Source organism: Condylostylus longicornis, unplaced genomic scaffold (genome assembly GCF_029603195.1).
Source record: "Condylostylus longicornis isolate FDR11 unplaced genomic scaffold, ASM2960319v2 ptg000239l, whole genome shotgun sequence".
NCBI lineage: Eukaryota > Metazoa > Arthropoda > Insecta > Diptera > Dolichopodidae > Condylostylus > Condylostylus longicornis.
Window position 1 is genome coordinate 109,780 of NW_026578206.1, and position 24,202 is coordinate 133,981.

Genomic DNA, 24,202 nt, shown 5'->3' on the forward strand with positions numbered 1-24,202 from the left:
TAAAAATTTAACTTACCGTTCTTTGAAATTACACATATTTTATAGTACAGGCCAAATAAGAAAATAAAGTAAATACGACTTTGACAATGCTCGGAACAAAAAAAGAGACAACTAGAAAAAATTTGGCTTCATTGGTTTTTCAAGAAGCTCCTTCCTTTAGTATTTACGATATCAACGAATTAGCTAATATCACTGGGTGCTTGAAGTAACTTTTACATGTACAAGAGTTTAACGATCATAATTGATGAGAATTTGCATTTATATTGCAATCCATCTTTGTCCGTCTTTCTGTGTGCACTCAAAATTAAAAAACCAAAAAAACTGCCACTCTACCTTCAAATGACAAACCGCAACAAAAAGACAGCATTAAAATAGCTGATCACAGTTCATTTAATTCAGAAACTTGTTCTTGTCCCATTTTTTATTTTATTTCTGTCAAAAACAGTTAACGAAGATAGAATTAATATTTTTTTTTTCGTCAATTAAATGTTTAATGATAGATTAACAGTTTTCATATGGACAATTTTCATCAATCTCTATGATCATTGTCAATTTTCGATTGACGTGTAAACGGTGAGCGACATAACAAAAAAATATCAAGAGCTGGAGCCTGCTCTTTTTGTGAAGGTACTTGTTTAAAGATGACTAAAATCAAAAAAATTTTATACTACAATAAAATCTAAACTTTCATGAATAACATATCATAAATTCAAATTTTAATTCAAAATTTTAACAACAATTTTTGGTTGAACATAATTTCTATTTTTTCCCACATTTTTTTGAGCAGGCACCATCTTAAGATGTCAAGCAATATATAGGAGAAAATTGAGGTCAAAAACCGATTTCTTATTTTGAAATTTGAGTGCAATAAAAGTTAAGTTTAATTTTTAAATCAAGTTATTGCGTAGTTAATTAAATTAAAAATATAAAAATTTTATATCAAAATAAAATTTAGAACTTATATTTTCAATTACTAAAACATTCAACGTCCTAGAGAAATTTTTAAATAAAATGTTGTGGTTTTAATAAAAATGTTCTAGATTTTTTTTACAAAGGGAGATATTTCTTTCCATACAGTTAATGAAAACAAAATTGTGCTCTGAGCAACATATTTGAAAACAATAATAAATTTTTGGTACAAAATTTTTATTTTTTTCATAATAAAATAAAATTTGAAAACATATTTCAATTTATATTTTAAATTTATTACAATGGTTCCTAGCTCTAAACCTTCGTCCTTTTTCTAAACCAGGCATGTTAAACACGCGGTCCGAGGGTCGCGTGGAGCTGCAGCTCTTGATCCTGCGGCAATAGTTAGAATGTAGGGGTTCTAGACTTGAAGTGTCATCCTAGGGTATGCAATGATGTAATATGGTTGATGTCTAGGGTAATGTGGTTGTTGTCTTGGGTAAAAGTGAGTGGAAGTGTAACTAATCGTAAGCAATGATGAAAATGGAAGTAAGCTTTTTAAAGTATGCAATGTTAAAAATGAAGTATTAGAGTTGTTGTTTCTTGGTTAAAAGTAGGTCAAATTGTAAGTTTTTAAAAACGACGTTAAATTTAAAATCTTTTTAAAATTTGAAAAACTTGATGTAATATTTTAAACTTTTTGTCTTGATAAAAGGAAAGTAGTTAAATTTAATTATTTTTAAATTTAAAAGTATGCAATATATTAAGTTTTTTATATTGGGAGGTAAAGGTAAGCCGTTAAATTTAAAATCCCTTATATTTAAAAATGCTCTTAAAGCTTGAAAGGTAGGTTTAGAATTGTTTTTTTAAACATTGGTAACACAGACCCACGTTGCAAGTAGAATTAGTTTTTTAATATTGATAACGCAGTTTGGAATTATGTTTTTAAATAATACGTTACAAGATTTATTTGCTTCCTGAAAACAAAAGGTTAGGTTTAGACTTTGTAATTTATGAAGGGCTTTTTTTCTTTTTTGAAACTTACGCGGTAAGATTTATGACAAAACGCAATGCAATATTTTTCAACAATCTTATGTGATTGATATTTCATATTTAATACATTTCTTATAAAGTAGTTTTTACATTTAACTTTCTAAACCATAATGCTCTCAAGCATTACTTGCAATATTTTAAGTTTTTTATATTGGGAGGTAAAAGGAAGCCGTTAAATTTAAAAAAGTTCTTAGAGCTTGAAAGGTAGGTTTAGAATTATTTTTTAAACATTGATAACACAACACCACGTTACGGGGTGTATTTGCTTCCTGAAAACAAAAGGTCAAGTTTGGAATTAGTTTTTTAATATTGAAAAAGCAATATGGAAATCTGAAAATAGTAAACGAAATATAACTGAAAAGAAAAAAAAATTTTTTGTTTTTTATTTATTATTTATTCTATTTTACAAATTTTACAGAATTCGTAATATTATGTTTAAAGAAGCAGGATCTGAAAAGGTAATATGAAAATCTCAAATTGGGAAATAAAATATGAATGAAAAGGAACATTTTTTTCTCAATTTTTTTTTATTTTTTTTTCCCATTTCTAAATAAATTTACATAACTTATCGTATACTTCAGTGCAACGAAGGAGTTTAACCATCTCTTTCGAGACTTTGCTGCACACATAATAGAGACCACACATCATAATCAAGTTCCTGGCTTCCTCCTTGCTGCCGTATTCCACCGTAAAGCAGGATGTTGTGTAGCCCTTGAACTCACCCTCATGAATGTTTACCTCAACGCAATTGTCGAAGCATCGTTCGCACATGATTTTTCCTTGCGACACTGATGACAAGTTTTTGCAAAGTCATCGTCATCGCTGAATATTGAGGAACGTGTATTTTAGAATTTGTAAAATATGGTGAAGGCTTTCTCACTAGCAGTAGCTTCTATAAGTTGGTAATTGTTGGGAAAGCTTTCATCTGTATAGCCTTGTATAGTAATGTCTTCAATGGCAGGCATTTTCTTTTATTGAAGTGAATTTCTTAATTTTTTCTTAATTTTTGGGATTAAACTAAAAAAATATTAGAATAACATTTCTAATTTATACTTGTTCTGCAAAGCTATTTCTGTGACTAAATTGAAAGAAGTTCGATAAAACTTAAGAACATTTTGTTCTCAATCTTTTTCATAAAAAACATTTTGTATTTAAGTAAGAAATAAAAACACATTTTATATCATTAAAAGTAATTTTTTTCTTTATTTTGATATTTTATAGTGATCCCATGCGTAAGTATTAACTTTATTGCTTAATATAAAGCACTTATCATCATTATAATTTAGAGAGACTTTATTCAAAGTTTGAGTGTAAACATTATGCAGATGTGATCTAATTGTATTCATTTTGCAATATTTAATTTTTTCATTGAAGAAACACATTTTATAGTCATGCATTGTTAAATTTTTTACAACGTATTTCTTTGCACCTTTTGCTTTTTTAATTGAATCAGAGTTAACCGATTGAAGGAAATACATTTTTGATTTAAGACCTATAAATTCACTTACTACTTGTCCAATCATTTCGTCTTTAAATAATCCTAAGACCATTTTTGTTAACTAGAGGAAAATTGTAAGGGTTGTCTTGTTTATAATCTGAGGTATCAAAAGTAAGTTTGTTTGGGTCGGTCTGTTCTACATTATCAAGAATATCACTGTAAAAGTCATCTATATAAATTATGTAAATAAATGAGTCTGTGTCAGTGTAATTGAGAAATAATTTTCCATTACCATATTTTTTCTTCATTTAGTAATAATTAAAATTATACATATGAAACTGAGATAGTTCTAAAACAGTAAATCCTAAATATATAGGTTTGTCATATATTACATGAAGACGGTTTAGTGGAATAGCGCTTAATTCATTACTAAATATTGAAATACTATGGAAATTTGGTTTTGAAACTAAAACTCTTATATTATTTATTTTCCATTGTTTTGCCGTATACAGAACAATTTATTAGTTTAAAGAAGTATATTTTAAACGTTTAGAATTTAAGTTTAAAATTAATTTTTCACTTTTTCTGGATGGAATTTTTTTCTTTCACAACAAAAAGGTAAATCATTATGTTCGCCGTGAAAATTTTCAGGGTATTCTAAATCAACTTCAAAAACGTATCCAATATCTGAATCATATTTTATTGATTCGATATTTGCATTTGAATTTTCCGTAAGGTAAGTATCTAGACATAGCCCACCAATATAAATTGTTGGTATCTAAATATATTATATATTTAGATTCACGATCCTGATTATAATCAAGTAAGTATTTATTTACAGCTTTTGTATATCTGAGAGAGCATTGACTTATACCGTCTCAAATACCATTTTGGAAAAATTTATATCTTTCCACATCTGTAAAAAGTTCTAATTTAATTTCCGGGAGCCGTTTAGAAATGTGCGGCTGTTAAATCATATATTTTGCTGTAAAATGCTCTAAAATTCTCGAAAATGTCAGTCAAAGCTAAGACATCAGTTTTTAGATATAGTTTTAAATAACCCTACATGTTCTCACATTGCAATGTGTTCCAAACATCTATAACATGTTCGTAGTCTTCTGTGAACATTGTTTAAAGGACAGAGAAGTTTAATTAAGCTTCTCTAAATTTAAATTTATCTGGCCATTGGTGCAGTGGTTATGGCACCGGCCCTTTAAACGAAGGGTCTCGGGTTCAGACCCCGGTCAGGTCACTATAAAAATTATATTCAATATTATATAACTTAATATGCAATACTAATAAATATTATACAAGTAATTTTCAAATATTCATAATATTCGATACTAAAGACTAAGAAAATAAACAGTAAATATTAATAAACTGAAATATTTAATATAAATAAAAACTACGGTAGGCTAGTCACCTACTTAGTTAACTCTCTATGACTATAGAAACTAGGGCATGTTAGATATCATGCACTAGCCCTATACTCCTCCTAGGAGTGAAGAAGGAAAAAAAAAAATTTAAATTTATTTCCATAAACAAAATGTGACTTCAATATTTCGAGATTATCAACACCCAAGTATTTCACTAACGAATCTAAACTAGCAGCCATAAACCTAAAAGAGAACTAAATTTCAAAAATGAAACAGCATTCCTTGGAATTCAAAGGAAATATTGATGACAGTGGGGATGAAGGAGTCCTCAACAATTTTTTTATTAATATTAATCAAAAGCCGGACCAAGATAGAAGTTCCAACTTAATTGGAACATGAAATATCTGAGATTAAGGAAGGAAAATCGAAGTTTGAAGATGTTGAACCAGGCATCTATGTAATAGCTCACACAAACGAGCTTTTACTTATCTCCCAAAATACTAAATTTCTTATTTTTTAGTTTGTTTTACAGGAATAGGAATTTTAAAAGCTTTTTTAGATTTTTTTATTATTAATTTTACAACTTTCTTTTTTATTTTATTTGAAAATTGGAACCGTTAATTTTATTTTTATTTTTTCTTATCATTATATTTTGCTCATGATGAAGATAAGGATGAAGATGAGGATCAGGATGGGTTCCTCATTTCACATACTATATCATTAACAAACCTCTTTATTTGACCTCCAAGTCAAATCAAATACGAGTATTGAATTTTTTAATGACTCTGATGGATCAATTACATCTGAATTATTTGAAAATTCATTATAACACATCCCTTTTAAAGGTCTTACAACTTTTCATTCATACTTTGGTCGATGCAATGATTTTGATTATAGCAAAAGATTGTGAAATTTGATACCTTTTTGATCTAACAGCATACTTAATATAACATTAGTTTTACCACAATTAGATGGGCCACATACATATACCTCATACACTAACTGGAAGCATTTCGCAATGTTTCCAATTTAAGATAATTCTTTATCTTCACGACATCGTACGTTCTTTCAAGCTTCATATAACTCTATATGATTTATTCAACTTAATCCATTCAGGCTTGAACAGCCCTCAAAGATAGTATAAATTCGACTACTTATAAACAAAAGCAGGTCAGTTATAAAAAGGCCATTAAAACAGGTAGAGGAATGTAAAATTTTCTAATAAATAAATTGCCGTTTGAAGCAGTTCTACGGATATAATTATTGTGGACCAAGTACAAAACTTAAACAGCGGTTAAATCGTGGTGACAATTTAGTTACTAACGCAATGAAAGCTAAAGTAAAGCTTGGGATGGGTTGTTCACAAAAAATAAGAAAAAAAAACCTCTAAGCAAAGTTATTCAGGAAGCTAAAATAGCTATTAAGGGTTATAAACCTAAAACACAAAAGGATGTATTAAAAATTGCTCTAAAGGCTGCAAGAAATCTAAGCAGGAATCGAAAATCTACAAAGCTTCCCCGAGTTATTCCAGTTCCTAAAATTGCAGGTATTTTACCATTAATACCAATGTTTGCGATAGCAAAAGCTATCAATGATGCTAAAAGTGGTAGAAAACTATTAGATACACCAAAAAACCTATAAGCTTGCTACCCAAAAAAGAGCATTAACAGATGTAGATATAAACGATTTTGGAAAAAAATATGTACATTATTTTCGTGAAGTTTTTATGAAAGATAATCTTCCTAAAACCAACCCATGGAAGCGTGAATACGGAATCATTGGGTAGCGTATTATAAAAATTTAAATGATATCAAATATTTTTATAGTTTCGAGAATTTACAACCACCCATAGAAGTCATACAATATATAGGTGATAAAATTACATGTAACTACGACATATATCAAAAATTCAATACATATATTTGCGGTCACTTGAGTTTGAATTTCTCTTTTAATTTAAATTATTGTAAAAAGTAGAAGAAAAATAATAACGTATAAAAAATTTTTAAATTAAAAATAAAAAAAACGACCTACTCAAAATTTTGTTCTATTTTTGATCATTAAGTTTAAGGTTTCTATTATAATACTAACATATGTTTTTCAAAATATTGTAAACAGTAGAAGAAAAAATATTAACACATAAAAAATGTTTATGATAAGAAATAAAACTTGCTATGTAGTTCGAAGCTTTGCTTTGATAGATAAAGTTATCCTTTGATAGATACATATAAAGAAGATGCAAATTATTTTTTAATTTATTAATTAAAGTGATATCATGTCATTAACATGAACCTTAACTAGCACCTCTTCCGTCCTAACAGCTGAGTATTTTTCTGCTATAAAACTATAACCATTGCTCATTAGTAGATTTTTAAACGTATAACTCTGTTCCAAATATTGATGAGCAAATAATAAATTATTTATGGGGATAAGATTATAAATATTCCTACAGGTTCTTATGAAATCGAAGATATCGAAAAATTTCTTAAGAAAGAGTTGGAAATATTTAATAAAAAGGTGGAAAAAAAGAAATTAATAATAAAACCTAATAATAATACATTAAAATGTGAAATTTATTCAGATGAAAATATTGATTTCACACAAGAAGAAGCAATTCGTGGATTGCTAGGTTTTGGTAAAAGAAAGCTAATTGCAAATAGATGGCATTTGTCAAATGCACCTGTTGGCATAAATAATTCCTCAATGATTGAAGGATTTCGTGGAAATCGAGCCTAAATATATTTTATAGCTACCATTTTCAGGAAAGAAATTTATTTTAAGCGCTTCACCGTTGGGGAACTTTCAAAACGTTTACATTATTTTCAAATATAAACAGAATGTGAATGTAACAGGGAATCTCCTGACGTAATTTTTCAAGTACACACCTAGTACAATTTTTTCGATTCCTTAATTATAAAGTATTGTTTAAGCAAAAAAATATTTTGATTTAAAAGTATAAATACTGAATTCTTGTTTTGAAAAGCTATTAGTGTAATTTGTTTAATCTACAGTCAAGCTAAATTTATCTTATCAAATTCTAGTTTTGTAAAAGAATGTTTTTTTAATAAATAAAGCATAATAGAACAAAGATATTTTTTTATTCGAATAATCATAAAAACTGACCTACTCGTACATTACTAAATTAGTTTACAAAGATGAAGTTGAAGGTTATATTTAAAAATTGAAAATTGTCATGAAAAATGAAATATTTTATTTTGAAATCGTTCAATGACTTATATTAGCAGTTAATTCTGAAAAAATATAAATGTATTTGTTAGCTACTGCTGTTGTTTTGTTCTGTTACTGTTCATCTTGAAATCTAATCAATATCAGCATTAAGAACAGATTAGGGTTAAGATCAATAACATTTGAACAAGAGCAGATGGGGGTTGATATCAAAAGCAACTGTTACAGTTGTTTCTGGTAAATTGTAAATAAAAATCAGGTGCTGAAAAAATAAAAAACGTTTCTTATGGTACTGAAAAAAATAAATTTTAAACCAAAAAAGCATTCCTTGTTGTAGAATTAAATATTTTTTTTATTACAGTTTTTGTATTTTTATTATATTTATTTTTTTATTTATGTTTTCGGGATCACTTTGGGGCTCCGCATCTTCAGCATTCCAACCTCAGTCTTCTTCGAGCTCCCTGAACATGATTTCTTTCCCTTCTTTTACTAAGGCGTAGCACTCCGATGATAATTTCCATAGCCCCAGATCTGTTAAACTATCGAATCTTCTAGGTAGCATAATTTGGTTTAAGAATCTTGTATTTATGATGATGTGCCCTCCCAACGACGTTTTCCTTCTGTGTATTGAAATTATTTTATACTGCATAGTTTGGAGCATATTTTAAGCACTTGGTGTTTTGTTATATGAATATCTTATATTTAAATTTTTTGAAAAAATTGATCCTTCCACTTCTAAGTTAAGTTTAAAAATGGTACCTATAATTTAAAATTCTACCCTATTTATACTAAAAATTTCAAGCATCTCCATTTAATGCTATTTATTTGTTAATTATTTGAGAAAAATAAACAAATCTTATTATTTGAAGGTTTTGTTACGGTTTTTAAATAAAATATTATCAATATTATCAATATTATTATTTATGTCAGTTTCTTTTACATTAAATCATACATATAGATATACAAATGCAAATTCAAGTTTAACGGCTTTCCGTTCACTCATGACAAAAAACTTTAAATATTACATCAAGTTTTCCAAATTTTAAAAAGATTTTAATTTTAACGTCTTTTTTAAAAACTTACAATTTTACCTACTTTTAATCAAGACAAAAACCCCTCTACAAATATTGCATACTTCATTTTAAAAATTGCATACTTCATTTTAAATATTGCGTACTTCAGTTAATATTTAAAAAAATATATTTCTAAAACTAGCTTTCAAGCTTTAAAAACTTTTTTAAATTTAATTTTGTCTTTAAAAACTAATTCTGAACCTAAACTTTTGTTTTTAGGAAGCAATTACGTCTCATTACGTGGTGCTGTGTTATCAATATTAAAAAACCAATTCTAAACCTAACCTTTGTTTTCAGGAAGCAAGTACGCCTCGTAACAAGGTGTTATGTTATCAATATTATTATTTAGGTCAGTTCCTTTTACATTAAATCATATATAGCCTATGATTTAATTATAGTTATGTAGAATTTAATTATTTTTTAATTTATAAATGCGTGAAAAAATATTTTTTAAGTTAATGTACATTTGACATAATAAATAATGATGATGAGATTCATATTATTGTATTATTTATCTTTTAAAATTCTAAACCTAACCTTTTGTTTTCAGGAAGCAAATACGCCGCGTAACGTGGTGCTCTGTTATCAATGTTTAAAAAAATTATTCTAAACCTACCTTTCAAGTTTTCAGAACTTTTTTAAATTTAACAATATTTTAAATTTAACGGCTTTCTTAAAGATTTAAAATTTAACGGCTTTCTTTTATGTCCCAATATAAAAAACTTAAAATATTGCATACTTTCAAATTTAAAAAAAATTAAATTACTGCTTTCCTTTTATCAAGACAAAAAGTTTAAAATATTACATCAAGTTTTTCAAATTTTAGAAAGATTTTAAATTTAACGTCTTTTTTAAAAACTTACAATTTGACCTACTTTTAACCAAGACAACAACAACTCTAATACTTTATTTTTAACATTGCATACTTCAAAAAGCTTGCTTTCATTTTCATCATTGCTTACGCTTAGGGTGACACTTCCACTCTTTTTTACCCAAGACAACAACCACATTACCCAAGACATCAACCATATTACATCATTGCATACTCTAGGATCACGTTTCCGGTCTTGAACCCCTATATTGTGACTACTGCCGCAGGATCAAGAGCTGCAGCTCCACGCGGCCCTCGGACAGCGTGTTTAACATGCCTGGTTTAGAAAAAGGACGAAGGTTTAGAGCTAGGAACCATTGTAATAAATTGAAAATATAAATTGAAATATGTTTTCAAATTTTATTTTATTATGAAAAAAATAAAAACTTAAATATAAAAAACAAAACTAAATATAAAAAAAAAATTTATTATTGTTTTCAACTGTATGGAAAGAAAGGTCTCCCTTTGTAAAAAAATCTAGAACATTTTTATTAAAACCACAACATTTATTTAAAAATTTCTCTAGGACGTTGAATGTTTTAGTAATTGAAAACATAAATTCTAAATTTTATTTTGATATAAAATTTTTATATTTTTAATTTAATTAACTACGCAATAACTTGATTTAAAAATTAAATTTTACTTTTATTGCACTTAAATTTCAAAATAAGAAATCGGTTTTTGACCTCAATTTTCTCCTATATATTGCTTGACATCTTAAGATGGTGCCTGCTCAAAAAAATGTGGGAAAAAATAGAAATTATGTTCAACCAAAATTGTTGTTAAAATTTTGAATTAAAATTTGAATTTATGATATGTTATTCAAGAAAGTTTAGATTTTATTGTAGTATAAAATTTTTTTGATTTTAGTCATCTTTAAACAAGTACCGTCACAAAAAGAGCAGGCTCCAGCTCTTGATACTTGTTATGTCGCTCACCGTTTACACGTCAATCAAAGATTGACAATCATCATAGAGATTGATGAAAATTGACAATAAAAATCTGTTAATCTATCATTAAATATTTAATTGACGAAAAAATAGATATTAATTCTATCTTCGTTAACTGTTTTTGACAGAAATAAAATAAAAAATAGGACAAGAACAAGTTTCTGAATTAAATGAACTGTGATCAGCTATTTTAATGCTGTCTTTTTGTTGCGGTTTGTCATTTGAAGGTAGAGTGGCAGTTTTTTTGGTTTTTTAATTTTGAGTGCACACAGAAAGACGGACAAAGATGGATTGCAATATAAATGCAAATTCTCATCAATTATGATCGTTAGACTCTACTTGACATGTAAAAGTTACTTCAAGCACCCAGTGATATTAGCTAACTCGTTGATATCGTAAATACAAAAGGAAGGAGCTTCTTGAAAAACCAATTAAGCCAATTAATTTTCTAGTTGTCTCTTTTTTTGTTCCGAGCATTGTCAAAGTCGTATTTACTTTATTTTCTTATTTGGCCTGTACTATAAAATATGTGTAATTTCAAAGAACGGTAAGTTAAATTTTTATTTAAAGTATAAATTAAAAAATATTTCAAAATATTTTTCCATTTTAAATGTCTGTCAAAAAAAACCAAAATTTAAACAAAACACATATTTTTTTTTATCTTTGAATAAATTTATTTTATGAATTATAGAATTATAAATTTTGGTAAAGTATTTGAAATGCAAACTTCTTGGAAAACTCTAGGAAAACCGTAATTACGAGTATATAAAAAAAATATCAAATTTAAATATTGTATTTTACCAAACACAAACTAATTTGTTTAAAAGAAAAATTAGGTTAAAGTAAAGTAATTTTAATTTAAAACAAAACAAAAACAGATGTTTTCTTTGAAACTTTAAACTTAACAAAATTTAAAACTTAGTAAAATTACAAATTATCATTAAATTGAATTAATCAAATCACTGTTGAATAAATAGTTCTTAGTTATTGAAATAAACAATATTCACATGTATATGTTGTAATAAAACTATTTGCTTTTACAAATGGGAATAACAATTTAGAACCATACACCTTATTCTTTTTCAACAGATTTTTTTCTTTTTTTCACTTGTTATATTTTTTTTATAAGTTTTTATCAAATAGTATTCTTTTTTTAAGACTTATTATTAAAATTTTATAATTTTTCATTTACAAACTGCGCCAATTTCATAAACAAAATAAAAAATTCTTTTTTGTTTACTTTATATATAGCGGCACATAATTTAAAAAAAAAAAGGCATTTAATGTTGATATCGGTTTGACAATATTCGGAGCAAAGAAAGAGATTTACCCGAAGTTTTTGGCTTCACTATTTTTTTTTTTTTCAAGATACAATATTTTAGGGAGTGTAAGCGAGATAGAAGCAAAGATGTTCCTTTCTTTAGTATTTCTAATTCGTTGGCGAACAAATAGGTAGGCAAGTCGAATGGACTATGCGAATCGAATGACATTTTAAATTATGATCTTCGAATTTTTTCGTTCGCCAGATGCAAAATGTTGCTATTGCAAGACATCAAAAACTCACCGAAAATAATGAGGTTAACACCACACATATGTACACTGTTTTTGCTTTTTTGTAAAAGACTTAACATTGCTAAAGATAGGGACACACTTGAGTTTCCCTATCCCTTTAGCAACCTCGTGGTTGTTCTCTATTAATTAATACTCGAATTGTTTTTGGTTCCTATTTTTCACGTTTAAATTAATATTAAACAATCAATATTTTTTGTACTAATTGTTAGAGTTTTGTGAACTTACTTTACAGATAGTTTAGATTTTCCAATGATATATCTCTATAAATTCTATAATATCAAATAAAAAAAGCGCTTATGTATTATTTTGATTTTTGGTTTCATTCTCAAGCTTGTCACACAAAATTTTCATTCGGCTGATTTGACAACTTATTCGTCTAAAATTTAGACGAATTCGCTAACCATAATACTAAAAATTCATACTCGCCAAAAATTTCATTCGCTTCGCCAATAACTCAGCATACCTTTTCTCTTGTTATAACTGCTGTTTGTAACACTATAGAACAGAAGTTATGTCCCATCGAAATAAAACTTGAAAGCTGCGATGCTGAGAAAGAGAAGCAAAACATACTTGGAATAACACATGATTTATCGTGAACCGAGGTGGTTTTGTACATTATTTTGACATATGTATGTATATACATATACATATGTATGTATAATTATTATTGACTATAACATTTTGTCTAAATACACCAAATTTGAGATGCAAATATGTATCTACTTTTTCATACGCAAATTTATAAAATTTGATTTACATAGTGTTAAAATTAGGTGCAAAAATCGTTTAGATAAAGTACCACTACATAGTAGATCACCTGACTTCCTTTGAAATTTCATATATTCTCTCTTACTGGTGTAATAGTAACTAATACTTTTTAGAACAAAACCATTCTTGATTTGAACAAACTAATCTTTTAGATCACCTATTTTTGTAAATATGCGTGCAACCGTTTCTTTCCTCATAAAAGACATCCCTGAAGTTTCATCCTCTTTAGTCACTTAAGTCTCAACGCTCTAATCAGTCCTGTCCAGTTTTTATGGCAATTTACAATAAAATTTTTTGAATCTTGACAATCCACATTAGAAAAAAAAGGCCAAATATCTAAAGAAAGAAATGAAACTCTAAGTAAGGTGTGAAATATTCTTGAAAGTATAAGTTGCCATTAAACTTAAAATCGAAAAAAATTTTAAAATTTTCATTAAAAAGTTTTGTAAAAAGTTCAATAATTTTTGCGTTTAGCATGAAAGTTCACCAAAACTGATTAATTTTTTAATTTTTGAAAAAGTCATCTTAAGAATTTTTGGTCTCAAGCGCAAGAATTGACGTACATACATACATATGTGTGTGTGCGTGCAGAATGAAACATATTGGAAGCATTTTGATTGTATTATCAGATTATTTAGTTGTATTACCTTAAATTTATTGAAAAATTGAAACTATGATATGTCGTTTGTGCTTGAATGATGTTGAAAATTATTTCGATTTTTTTAGTGAAAAGGGAAAAGTTTTAAACGCAGCAAAAATTATTAGCCAACATTTTTGGTTTGAAGTAGGTATGTTTTTGTGTGATATTTTAATTTTTGTTGAATCAATGCTTCTTATAGCCAAAAAAAAATGACAGCTCTCAGAAAACTATTTGCGAAAATTGTTGGGAAAATATCAGTAACTTTCACTCTTTTTATGTTCTTATAGAAGGTAGACACAAGTTACTTTCGTATATAAAATCAGATCCATTTGAAGAGAAGCCTAATGTGATATCCAACAGCAAGAGCGTGAACAATATAAAAAATAAACTTGATATAATAGATAATTCTGTAAATTCGTGCTTCGACGGCATCAAATTGGAAGTGGTTTCAGGTGAAAGCGCTAATATACACAGTTCAAATATCCAGCTAACTTCTAACGATTGTCAATACATTGATAATGAAAATAGAAAACTTAGATATCGCGGAAAAAAATTGTCACTAGTCAACGATAAGATTAAGCAATCTGATTTAGTAGTCAAAAGCTTTAAAATAAAAAAAGAAAATCAGAAGAAAAATTTAAGTCCGAAAAACTTGATACTTAAAAAAGTTGATAAAATACAGCCCGGTATCGTGAAAAGAAAGAACGAGTTTTTTTCTGATGAGCAAATAAGGGAAATTAAGACACTAAATTGTAATAGCTGCTATGAAAAAATATCCACATTTTCAAAACTGAAGAAACACATGAATGAGGTACATGGTGAAAATGGCTATGTTGTATGCTGCGAGAGAAAATTTTACAAGAGATACAAATTTGTAAACCATTTACAAGCTCATTTAAATCCGGACGAATTCAAGTTAGTTATACAAGAGCTTAAATGTCTAACAAAAACTTTATAAAATGTAATTGAAACTCTTTTTTTATCTGCAGATGTCCACACTGTGATAAACGATTAGCAAGTAAAAGAAATGTGAAGCTTCATATAAAAAATATGCATACAGAAATAGGAAAATTGAAAAATTTTAGATGTGACCAATGTGAAAAAACTTTTGCTCAAAAAGCTTATTTAGATAGGCATAAACTCGGTCACATACCAGACAGTGAAAAACATTTTGCTTGCGAAAAATGTGGAAATAGGTAGGGTTAGTTAATAAAATATTTAACGTTAACTGTTTGTGATTAAAATCGTTCCAGATTTCCAACACCAGCTTTACTTCGAGTTCATACTGTCAATGTTCATGAAAGTAGGCATAGTTCCATATGTGATTTGTGTGGAAAAAAATATAAAAGTTCTGTAGATTTAAAACGTCATCGACTGGAACATATGGGAATACATGAACCTAAGGTGCAGTGTGAAATTTGTAGTGATTGGTCAGTTAAATTTTCATTTTATTTATTAATAATTTATCATATAATACTAAGTTAAAATCTTATATAATATTTTATTTGTCAATAGGCTATCAAATAAATACAAATTAAAGCGTCATATGCTGAAACATACAACAGCAGATAGTGAACATCGCTGTCCAATATGTAATAAAATGTCAGGAAATCTTTTGGCTTTGAAAAGTCATATGAGATTACATATAGCTCCCAAAAAATTTCAGTGTAGTATTTGTCAAAAAGGATTTCGGCGCAGTTTAAGTTTGAAGGTACATAATAATGAGATGTGTGATGTTTAATGCACATATGTATGTGCGTAAGTATAATGCAAAATGAAACTTTGAAAGTAATGGTACAAGATTCACGTTTACAATGTAATCAAAAGTATGACAAAATGCATATTGTATATATTATATTTGTAGGATTTGGATACAGCATTTGAAAAATCTTGCTTACATTTCAACCTCCTAACATATTAGCCTACATATGAATCCCTATATTTTGGTTGTAATAATTTTGAAAACTTAATAATGAAACTAATAATATTTCTGCCTTATAAAATTCATATACATAGGTACATTTTGCTGCTAAGCTATGTAATTTAAAACTGAAATTCAGTTGTATTTTTTAATTAGGTTATAAGAATTTGCGACCTATCAACAACGACTCATCTTATATTTTGAAATTATTTTCAATCTAATGAAGATTTGGATGTGCACATATCGTCGGTTAAATGCTGATGGGATAGGCCATTTTGAGATTTTTTGAGTTTCGGTGCAGCACCTTCGTAAGTTTTGGGAGACGCCTTTTCACCATATGTAGCCGATTTTTACCTATCTCTTAGTTACTGAATTATAGAATTGCAACTTTGCTGCATATCCGTAATTTTTACTATATTAAATGCATTCTGGTCCATATTCAAAACCGATGGCGTATGGATCAAAACACCTAACATTTTTCTCAATAATTTCTAATGCCAAAATAACTCACATTCATTAGACCGCGCTTAAAAAATTAAAATCTTTATATTAAATTGATCTACACGACTACACCCATATAATTTTGAATAGCAACCTATTTATTAACAATGTATGTATGTAAAGAATTAATATTTGCTTAATCGTGCGTGGAAGTGTTAAGATGTGTTTGCGTACAAAATTTTTAATTTTTTTAATGAAAAAAAATGTTTAATTAAAGAAAAACGACAAAATGCATTAAGTACCTTTATATTCCATAAAATTAAAATTTTCCAAAGTTCAATAAATCAAACATCGTCATCCCCAAATCCAACTGCCCCTGATACAATTTTAAATTGTGTACTTAGTAATAAATTTTTTAAATCTTACTGTTTTGGCAAACTTTCTTTTTGCAAAGTTGTTTTTTCCAAATTTTAGTGTGCAAGATGAGTCTTTTGGCAGTGATTCTAGTTTTTATTCTGGTAACATATTTTTTTGAGTTTATTCTTCGTTGACAATTTTGAATTACGACCGATCAACTAGTACAATTTTCTATAACTCTGACCTAGCTCTTTTCTTTTAATTTTAACATATTCTTTCCTCTTTAGATTCCCGTCCAGTGTCATGCCCAAATATTTTGTTGATGATTCGTATGGTACAGGTACTCCGTTTAAATGAATAGGAGTTTGCTGGTGTATGTGCCTATTTGTAAAATTGACGTTTGTTAACTTCGCTTCGTTTAGATTTTCCACTTTGCAGTTCATTCTGTAAATAAATAATTGGCATTTTGCAATTTCCTGGAGGTATCTAAATAATTTGATGTGGTGCTCCCCCCCCCCCATGTATTTCTTTTAATTCCGAGTAATCTTCCCCTATTCTTATTCTAAATAAGCTGTCGTTGAGATACAATTGTATTAATTTCACCAATTCAACTGGTAGAAAGTTATGTAATTAATAAGAGCCTACTAAGAGCTAAATTCACATTTTTCTAGGTACGTTAACTAAGAGCTTATTAGTGTCCTTAAAATTGTACAGTGTTTAAACGCGTTTTCATAATCTTCTGGAATACTTTTACTAATCTAGACAATATACTTACATTGCGGTCGGTTCACATCATAATTTTTTTTTATCAACACTTTTAGTTTCTCAGAGTTTGGAGACCACTGAAAGAATGGGTCGATATGACTCGACCTCATTTTGCGGCTTGCCAGGTTTCGGAAACATGATGACTTCAGTTACTTTCCAAAACATAGGTACGTACTTTAACCTAAAGGCGGCGTTAAACAGGTAAGTTAGCATTTTAACAACCTTCTCTGGCAGTTTTTCAGTCCAGGAGCTTTCTTTACTCTTTTTGATTTCGTGTAACACTTCTTTAGTTGTTATTAAACCTATTTCTTGATTAATATAATTATGAGAGGATACGACATTAACACTCGAATGAATCTCATTTGACGTAAATATTTCGGCAAGATGTTTTGGAAATACATCCGCCTTTTCCACTTTAAATTTAGCCCATGAATTGTCGGGCTTACAAATCAGTGGCGCATGTGAGATTTGGTTGTCAAATTTCTTCGTGTCCTTCCACAATGAATGCTATTGATTGGGGTGATAAGCTTTTTATATAATTGTTAAATGACTGTTCTTTGATTATTTTCATTTCTTTTTTCTGGTTTTCAGTAAATCTGTTCACGACGAGGATCTCTGGTTTGCTACATCCGCCTTCTTGCTAGTCTTTTTTCTAAAACCTAGGGTCTAATTTCCAATGGATAATTTACTCATATTGGTCTGTGCTTGACTATATTTGTGCTATTCCATAAGGCCTTTTGCACCAAAGTGTTGAATTTTTTCGCTTCTACTTCCAAGTCGAATTTCGATTTAGTATTTGTGTTTAGGTTAATTTTGTTGCTTAATTCGGATCGAAATTTATCAATCAGTGGAGTTATTAGTTGGGAAGAGTTTGAACTTTTCCCTTATAACCGTGTTCCTGAGTGATTGGAATTTGAGTCATTTACCACCTTTTTGAAAATAAAAAGTCAAACAAATCGGGTATTCTATTTATGTCCGAGGGCCAATATGTTATCCTTCAGACATAAATAGAATTTCCTACGAGTGGTTGTATGGTGGAGTGAAATTTACACACAGTCGTGGATAATCTGAGCTCTTTACCCTTTGTGTTGATCAGTCTGGAGCCCCAGCCAGTGTGCTTTGAATTGAAGTCTCCGCTCACTACGAATTTTTCACCCATTGTTTTTAGTAAGCTAAAAAACGGCGCCTACTATCAAATACTTCCTATCTACTTTTACTCTTACAACTGTGAGTTGTATTTCATTCGATTGTATACCACAATCGACTGATATTTTCCTTTATTAATATTGCACTTTCCCCATCGGCTTGTTTTCCGGATGGCAAGTCTTGTAAATGTTGTACCCCGTGAAAAGGATGAACGAGGGATTTGTAAGATGAGTTTCTGAGATCAAACACACGTCAACGTTTTGCATGTAAAAAAAAAGAGTTCAAGTTCGTGACGTTTTTCCGTTAGTCCGTTGACGATCCATGTAGCTATTTTGAAATTTTATCTGGTCATTGTAGTTTTGATGGATCGTTTCACCTGATGTAAATATTTCAATTTTATTAAACCTCATCGTAAGATTGTTAACCATGTTTACAATGTTTTGCAGCATATTTAATACATCCTTCTTGCTGTTTGTTGAATCCTCAACAAGATTATGTGAACTGGTTGTCTGAGAAGTGTTATTTTTAATGATATTTGTAAAACTCATCGTACCAGAAACTTTTTCGTGATGATTTCTTTGTTTTTCGAGGCTTAGCTGATTTGGATTGAATTGAATTATTTCTTCTTTTTTGTAGCTCCTTAGCAACAGAACATCGCTATAGTTGGCGGGATGATCGTTTCATACAATTTGTGCATTTTGCGGTGTGTTTTGGTTTACCACAAGAGGATGAGTAGTTTTTCCTGTATATTCAACGCAATTTGGTTGACAATATTTTTGTGTGTGGCCAACTCTTTGACAGCGCTTACACCGTAGTACCTAACCGTTTGATCTTAACGATTCAATCCCAACTTTTATATGACATAGCTCGCTAATTTTATAAATTTTCTTGATATCTTCAGAGTTATCAAAGTTATGAATGAACAAAGCAAGATTGATTGTTTACGGTTCTCCATCAATTGTTGATTTCTTTATTTTATTCGTGACATCGAAAAGTATGAACCCATTTCCTTCCAGTTCCATTTTATATCTTCAGGTTTACAAGAGGGGTGAAGATTTCAGGCCATTATTCTGATGGTCTTGTTTGTTCTCATAGCTGTCCCACTCTAGTTGAATGTCATTAAAGAGACTGGTTGCATAATCCTCATCTGTGACATTTATTTTTAGTTGGCTGTTGTTCAAGAGTTTGGCGTTATATTTGACTTTTGTAGATTTCAACTTTTATTCGATTTTGAAGTAGTTGACTATGTTGCTAATTGTTATCGGTGGTGAAGTTACCCTTTTGTATATGTCATGCTTCTCTCGTTCTACTTCAGTAAATGAGCCAAGATATATTGCTTAACGGTGTATTTAAAAAGTTAACCTCTGTGTTCTTGATTGTTTCATTGACAACTTTGCCCGATTTGGCTGATAAACTCTTTGTTTTTTTCTTTTTGGCCACATTGCTGGTATTCGGAATTTCATTAGCGCCGATTGATTCGAGTTTGGATGTCTTATTTTTTGACATTTTCCAGGTGGTAATATAAGTATGTGATTCTACTTTTACGTGATCCTTAAGTTCTTTAAAAATAAGATAATTTTTTTGTGAAAATAACATCCATGAATTTATTTTCAAAAATTTATTGTCATTTATGCAGTGCTGACAACTGCTTTAAAAAGTAGAGGTTATTCCTTCAGTTTTTAAATTTTCTGCTTTGGAATACTGCTGACAGAAGTACAGTTAAGTTTTAAAATCTACCAACATGAAGTACCTTGTTTTTCTCTTTATTTTTATAATATTTGTTTCAAATTATTGAATTTTCCTGTATTCTTTATATCCGCAAAGATTTTCAACCTTATTGTAAATCCCTCTCGTAGAATTCTAGCAATTTCAAGCTGAGTTACGCACGTAGACATTTGAGTCATTATAAATTTTACTCGTAGAGATTATGAATCTGCACTGACAACATTATTTTTTGGATTGTGAAAATCGATATTTTATTACAGCTGTCAAGCGTCAATCTTTAAATTCTTAACAGTAAATACTTAATCAAAATGAGTTCGTTTCCTTTCATTTAATTAAAATGAGCTCATTTTCCTTGAAGAAAATTTGATGTAATATAATATAAGCAAAATAAATTCTACTTAATACTTCCATTTTCCTCCTTTACATAAAAGAAATTTAACAACTAAACACAAACTTAAAAAAATTAACCGACCACTGCTGAATACTGGCTATATACGTTTGAAAATTTCATTAGTAGAATTTTGACATTTATTTTCATTACGAGTGTGATTAATAATTATTCCATTACGAATTTCGGAATATGATTGTACTATGAAATTAAAAATATGAAATTCGCAACTTCTCCGAATTTCAGTGTTACGAGTGAGATTTACAAAAGGGTGTTTGGCGTCAGCAAAATGAACTAAAAATGCACTACTTCACTGTAACTTCAGCTATATCTCGTTTAATTCTGTCTCACTTCGCGGATGCAATATGTATACTAAAAAGGATTATAATGTGAAAACTTTCTATCGCTTAGTTAAGAAAAAATGTAACTTTGAACTCAATTTACTAGAAACATAAAACGTGGCGTATGGATCACTGATGTGATGAGCCGAAGATACATATGTATGTATGTATATAATTTTTTGCCAATGTAATATATATGTATGTATTTTATTGCCAACTCATTGCTAAAATTTATTTTTGAAAAAATGTGAAATTGAATAAGGCACAGTGCAAAAACATATTAAGTCTGTCCATACATATTTTCTCAATTCTTAAAGCTTTTTCAAGTTTTGTAATATGAAATTTAGTGTTTTAAAAACTTTTAAACTCTTTAGCTTTCAAAACATGTTTTTCCTGGTTATGTCAGAAGGTTTTATTTTTCAAAAAAAATAAACAAAATGAATTCTTGAATCCAAAATCAAAATTTTCGGTTTCTTTGTAGTACCAAAATATATTTGTTTATGTTTGATAAATGTTTTGAAATTTAACGTTTATTACTTAATTATGGCACTAGTTTTTCCTTTTGTGAAAAATTACGTCAGTGTTTCCTCTTTGTAAAATTTTCAAGTTTTATACCAAACATACGACCTAATTTTATTCACTTTATATATTATTTTTGCAATGTGATTACTGATTTTTTCAGTTGGATTTTTGCATTTTTTCGCAAATTATTGACTGAATCACTCACTTTTCTGTTTTTCACTTAAACAAAGTGAATAAATTTTGTAGACATTTTAAAAAAAAACGAGATACTCAATACGAAATAATTCTTCTCACTAGAAAATTACATTATATAGATATATGATAGTTACTCACTTTCTTTTCACTTGACAAGTAAAATTGCGAGATAGACGATTATAACAATAATACTTATTATAACGGGAAGCCTGTAACATTGGAATTTAAGCACCCAATTGAGAGAAATATGTCAAGGGGTTACTTATTAATTTTTATAATATTGGATCGGGGCAGTGCTGCCAAATATTTTAGCTCAAATATCTTCATATTTTTTTAAATAAAAATTTCATTTTGAAGATTCGATTAAAAAAAAAAATTTTCACGAACTCTTCGAGATCTTCAATTGCAGTTAAATTGAAAAAAGTAGAAATCCAAAATATCACTATTTCAATTCGAATCAAATCAGACGTCAAAAAAAATAAATTAATGACATACGAAATGACATATAATGTCATAAGTCGTATGCGCATTTAGTTAGTGCGGATCATTATCAGTTATGTTTTTCGGATCATTATCCTGTTGAAACCAAAATTTGTCCTCAAACTGTAATAATTTGGCATTTTACATTAAATTGCTTTTCAAAATATTTAAATATCGTATACATATTTATTCATAGTAGTATCGATAAATTGTAATCTACCAACGCCAGAAGCTGCAAAACATGCCCAAACCATCACGTTTCTACCCCCGTGTTTAATTGTTCCAATAATGTTTTCTGTTTCATATGCCGCGTTAATACTCTTTGCCTCCCATCATATTTAAAAAAATTCAATTTGCATTCGTCCGAAAAAATTACGTTTTCCCAAAACTTTAAATTACGATTTTGTTAGTCTAAGGCGAATTCAAACCGTTTTTTACGATTTACCTCACTTAAAGGTTTTTTTTTTGGTATCCGGCTTACATACCCGTTGTGTTTCAGTAATCTAAATATTGTAGATCGATGTCAACTTTTCTGATCTTCCTCTGCAACTTTATGAACGATTTATGATGACGAAATTTCGTTGTATACTTTCACTTTCATTAGTATAGCTCGTTTTTCTCTCAAAAAACATTTTTGGTCGTCCTGAACGAGGTTTTGAAGCAGTCCATCCACTCTTATTATAGTTGTTTATTATAATCTGTATAGAAGATTTACTTTTACTGCAAATTGTGACTATTTGACCTAAAGATTTGGCTTCATTTCTTAAACCTACAGCAACTTTTTCTAATGCGGCGGATGTTTCTTTCCTTTGAGACATGATTTCGTATTAGTGAGGAACCAACATACTTTCTTTTTTGATAAATCTACAAAAGCACAAAAACAAGTTAGAGAGGAATGAAGTGCAATTAGCTTCTATAACTTCGACAACATTCAATCACAACATTTGAATTAAGGAAGAAAAAAATCGTATGTTAACTCTTGAACATACGATAATTTTACTTTTCGGAGAATTCCCTCATTTGTTTCTTAAAAATCAAGAAAAAACATCTAACAATAATTTTTGATGTTTAAAGAAAATTGATTACATTTTAAATTAGAAAAAAAAACCATGGCGATGATTAAATGCATTAAATTAAAAACATAATACCGTATTTTGACTTTTGCACGTAAGTGTATGTATTTTTAAATTATATTGAATAGTAAAAACATAACGCTTAAAGTATCTTATTAATTCATCTTTTTTTTTAATTATAAGGAACATATGACGACACATACAGGAGAGACTTTATATTCATGCACCAATTGCTCACGAACTTTCACCCATCACTCAAATTTGCATCATCATAGAAAAAAAATGCATCCCAGAGAACTCGAAGAAGATAGAAAATTGAGACACTTAAAGACAGAAAATTATAATACTTTATTGGGTACACTTAAGCTGGATATAGTTAACAATGAAAATAGTACACAAATTGTGAACACTGCAATGGAAGCTGAAACAAAAACTCCGTGAAAAATAGTATATTAATAAAGGAAACAATATTATGATATAATATGTATGTAATAATATGCTTAAGATATACCAAATCGAGGATTTCACATTTAAATAAAATGCGAAGACGCACAACATCTTTGAGTGTTTTTGATAATGTAATATATTTCGCATTTCTAACTTGGAACATAAATAACTTAGACAACAGAAAGACGCAGCTGCCAAAACTATATATGTATTTAAAGTGTCAGAAATGAAACCACAAAATTAAATAGACATTTTATTATTTCCAGTTTACTGATTAAAATAATCAGTAATATATCGTAAAATATATGTTAAAAATTTCAACATGTAATGCCTGGTTTTTAACTTTTATCTCTAAGGAAACCTGTATCTCTGATGAAATAATATTGTCTTATAAACTATTGATTAGCCAGTTCATGTGGCTTCGTCCTTTTTAAGCGGCGCACATCACTGCCAGTATTCGTCAATTTCCTCGCTTCCTCCATTTTTTGATTCATAAGTTTTGCCTCATGCGTGGAGGTAAATCTTTTGATTTTGCTATCAACGCTACTTATATTGAGATCCCTAT

At 28.7% G+C, this 24,202-nt stretch overlaps 1 protein-coding gene across 2 annotated transcripts; it reads left to right on the forward strand.

Moving 5' to 3' along the window:
- The first annotated feature begins 13,426 nt into the window (after nucleotides 1–13,426).
- On the forward strand, nucleotides 13,427–23,965 carry LOC129616533 (transcription factor grauzone-like). 2 transcript variants are annotated; one of them, XM_055532188.1, is made up of 6 exons: nucleotides 13,427–13,984; nucleotides 14,124–14,751; nucleotides 14,826–15,032; nucleotides 15,090–15,266; nucleotides 15,352–15,547; nucleotides 23,374–23,965. In XM_055532188.1, exons 1-6 carry the CDS (start codon nucleotides 13,870–13,872, stop codon nucleotides 23,629–23,631), a joined length of 1,581 nt encoding a protein of 526 aa, XP_055388163.1. In that variant the 5' UTR covers nucleotides 13,427–13,869; the 3' UTR covers nucleotides 23,632–23,965. The 2 variants fall into 2 exon arrangements, with proteins under 2 accessions (XP_055388163.1, XP_055388162.1); XM_055532187.1 differs by having other exon boundaries at nucleotides 13,427–13,980; nucleotides 14,036–14,751.
- Nucleotides 23,966–24,202: the final 237 nt, after the last annotated feature.

Excerpts from the sequence above, each read along its gene's own strand:
- LOC129616533 (XM_055532187.1), top strand. The coding sequence starts at position 13,870 with ATGATATGTCGTTTGTGCTTGAATGATGTTGAAAATTATTTCGATTTT. Across the intron at positions 13,981-14,035 it reads GCCAACATTTTTGGTTTGAA|CCAAAAAAAAATGACAGCTC; the intron begins GTAGGTATGTTT and ends TGCTTCTTATAG. Across the intron at positions 15,548-23,373 it reads GGCGCAGTTTAAGTTTGAAG|GAACATATGACGACACATAC; the intron begins GTACATAATAAT and ends TTTAATTATAAG.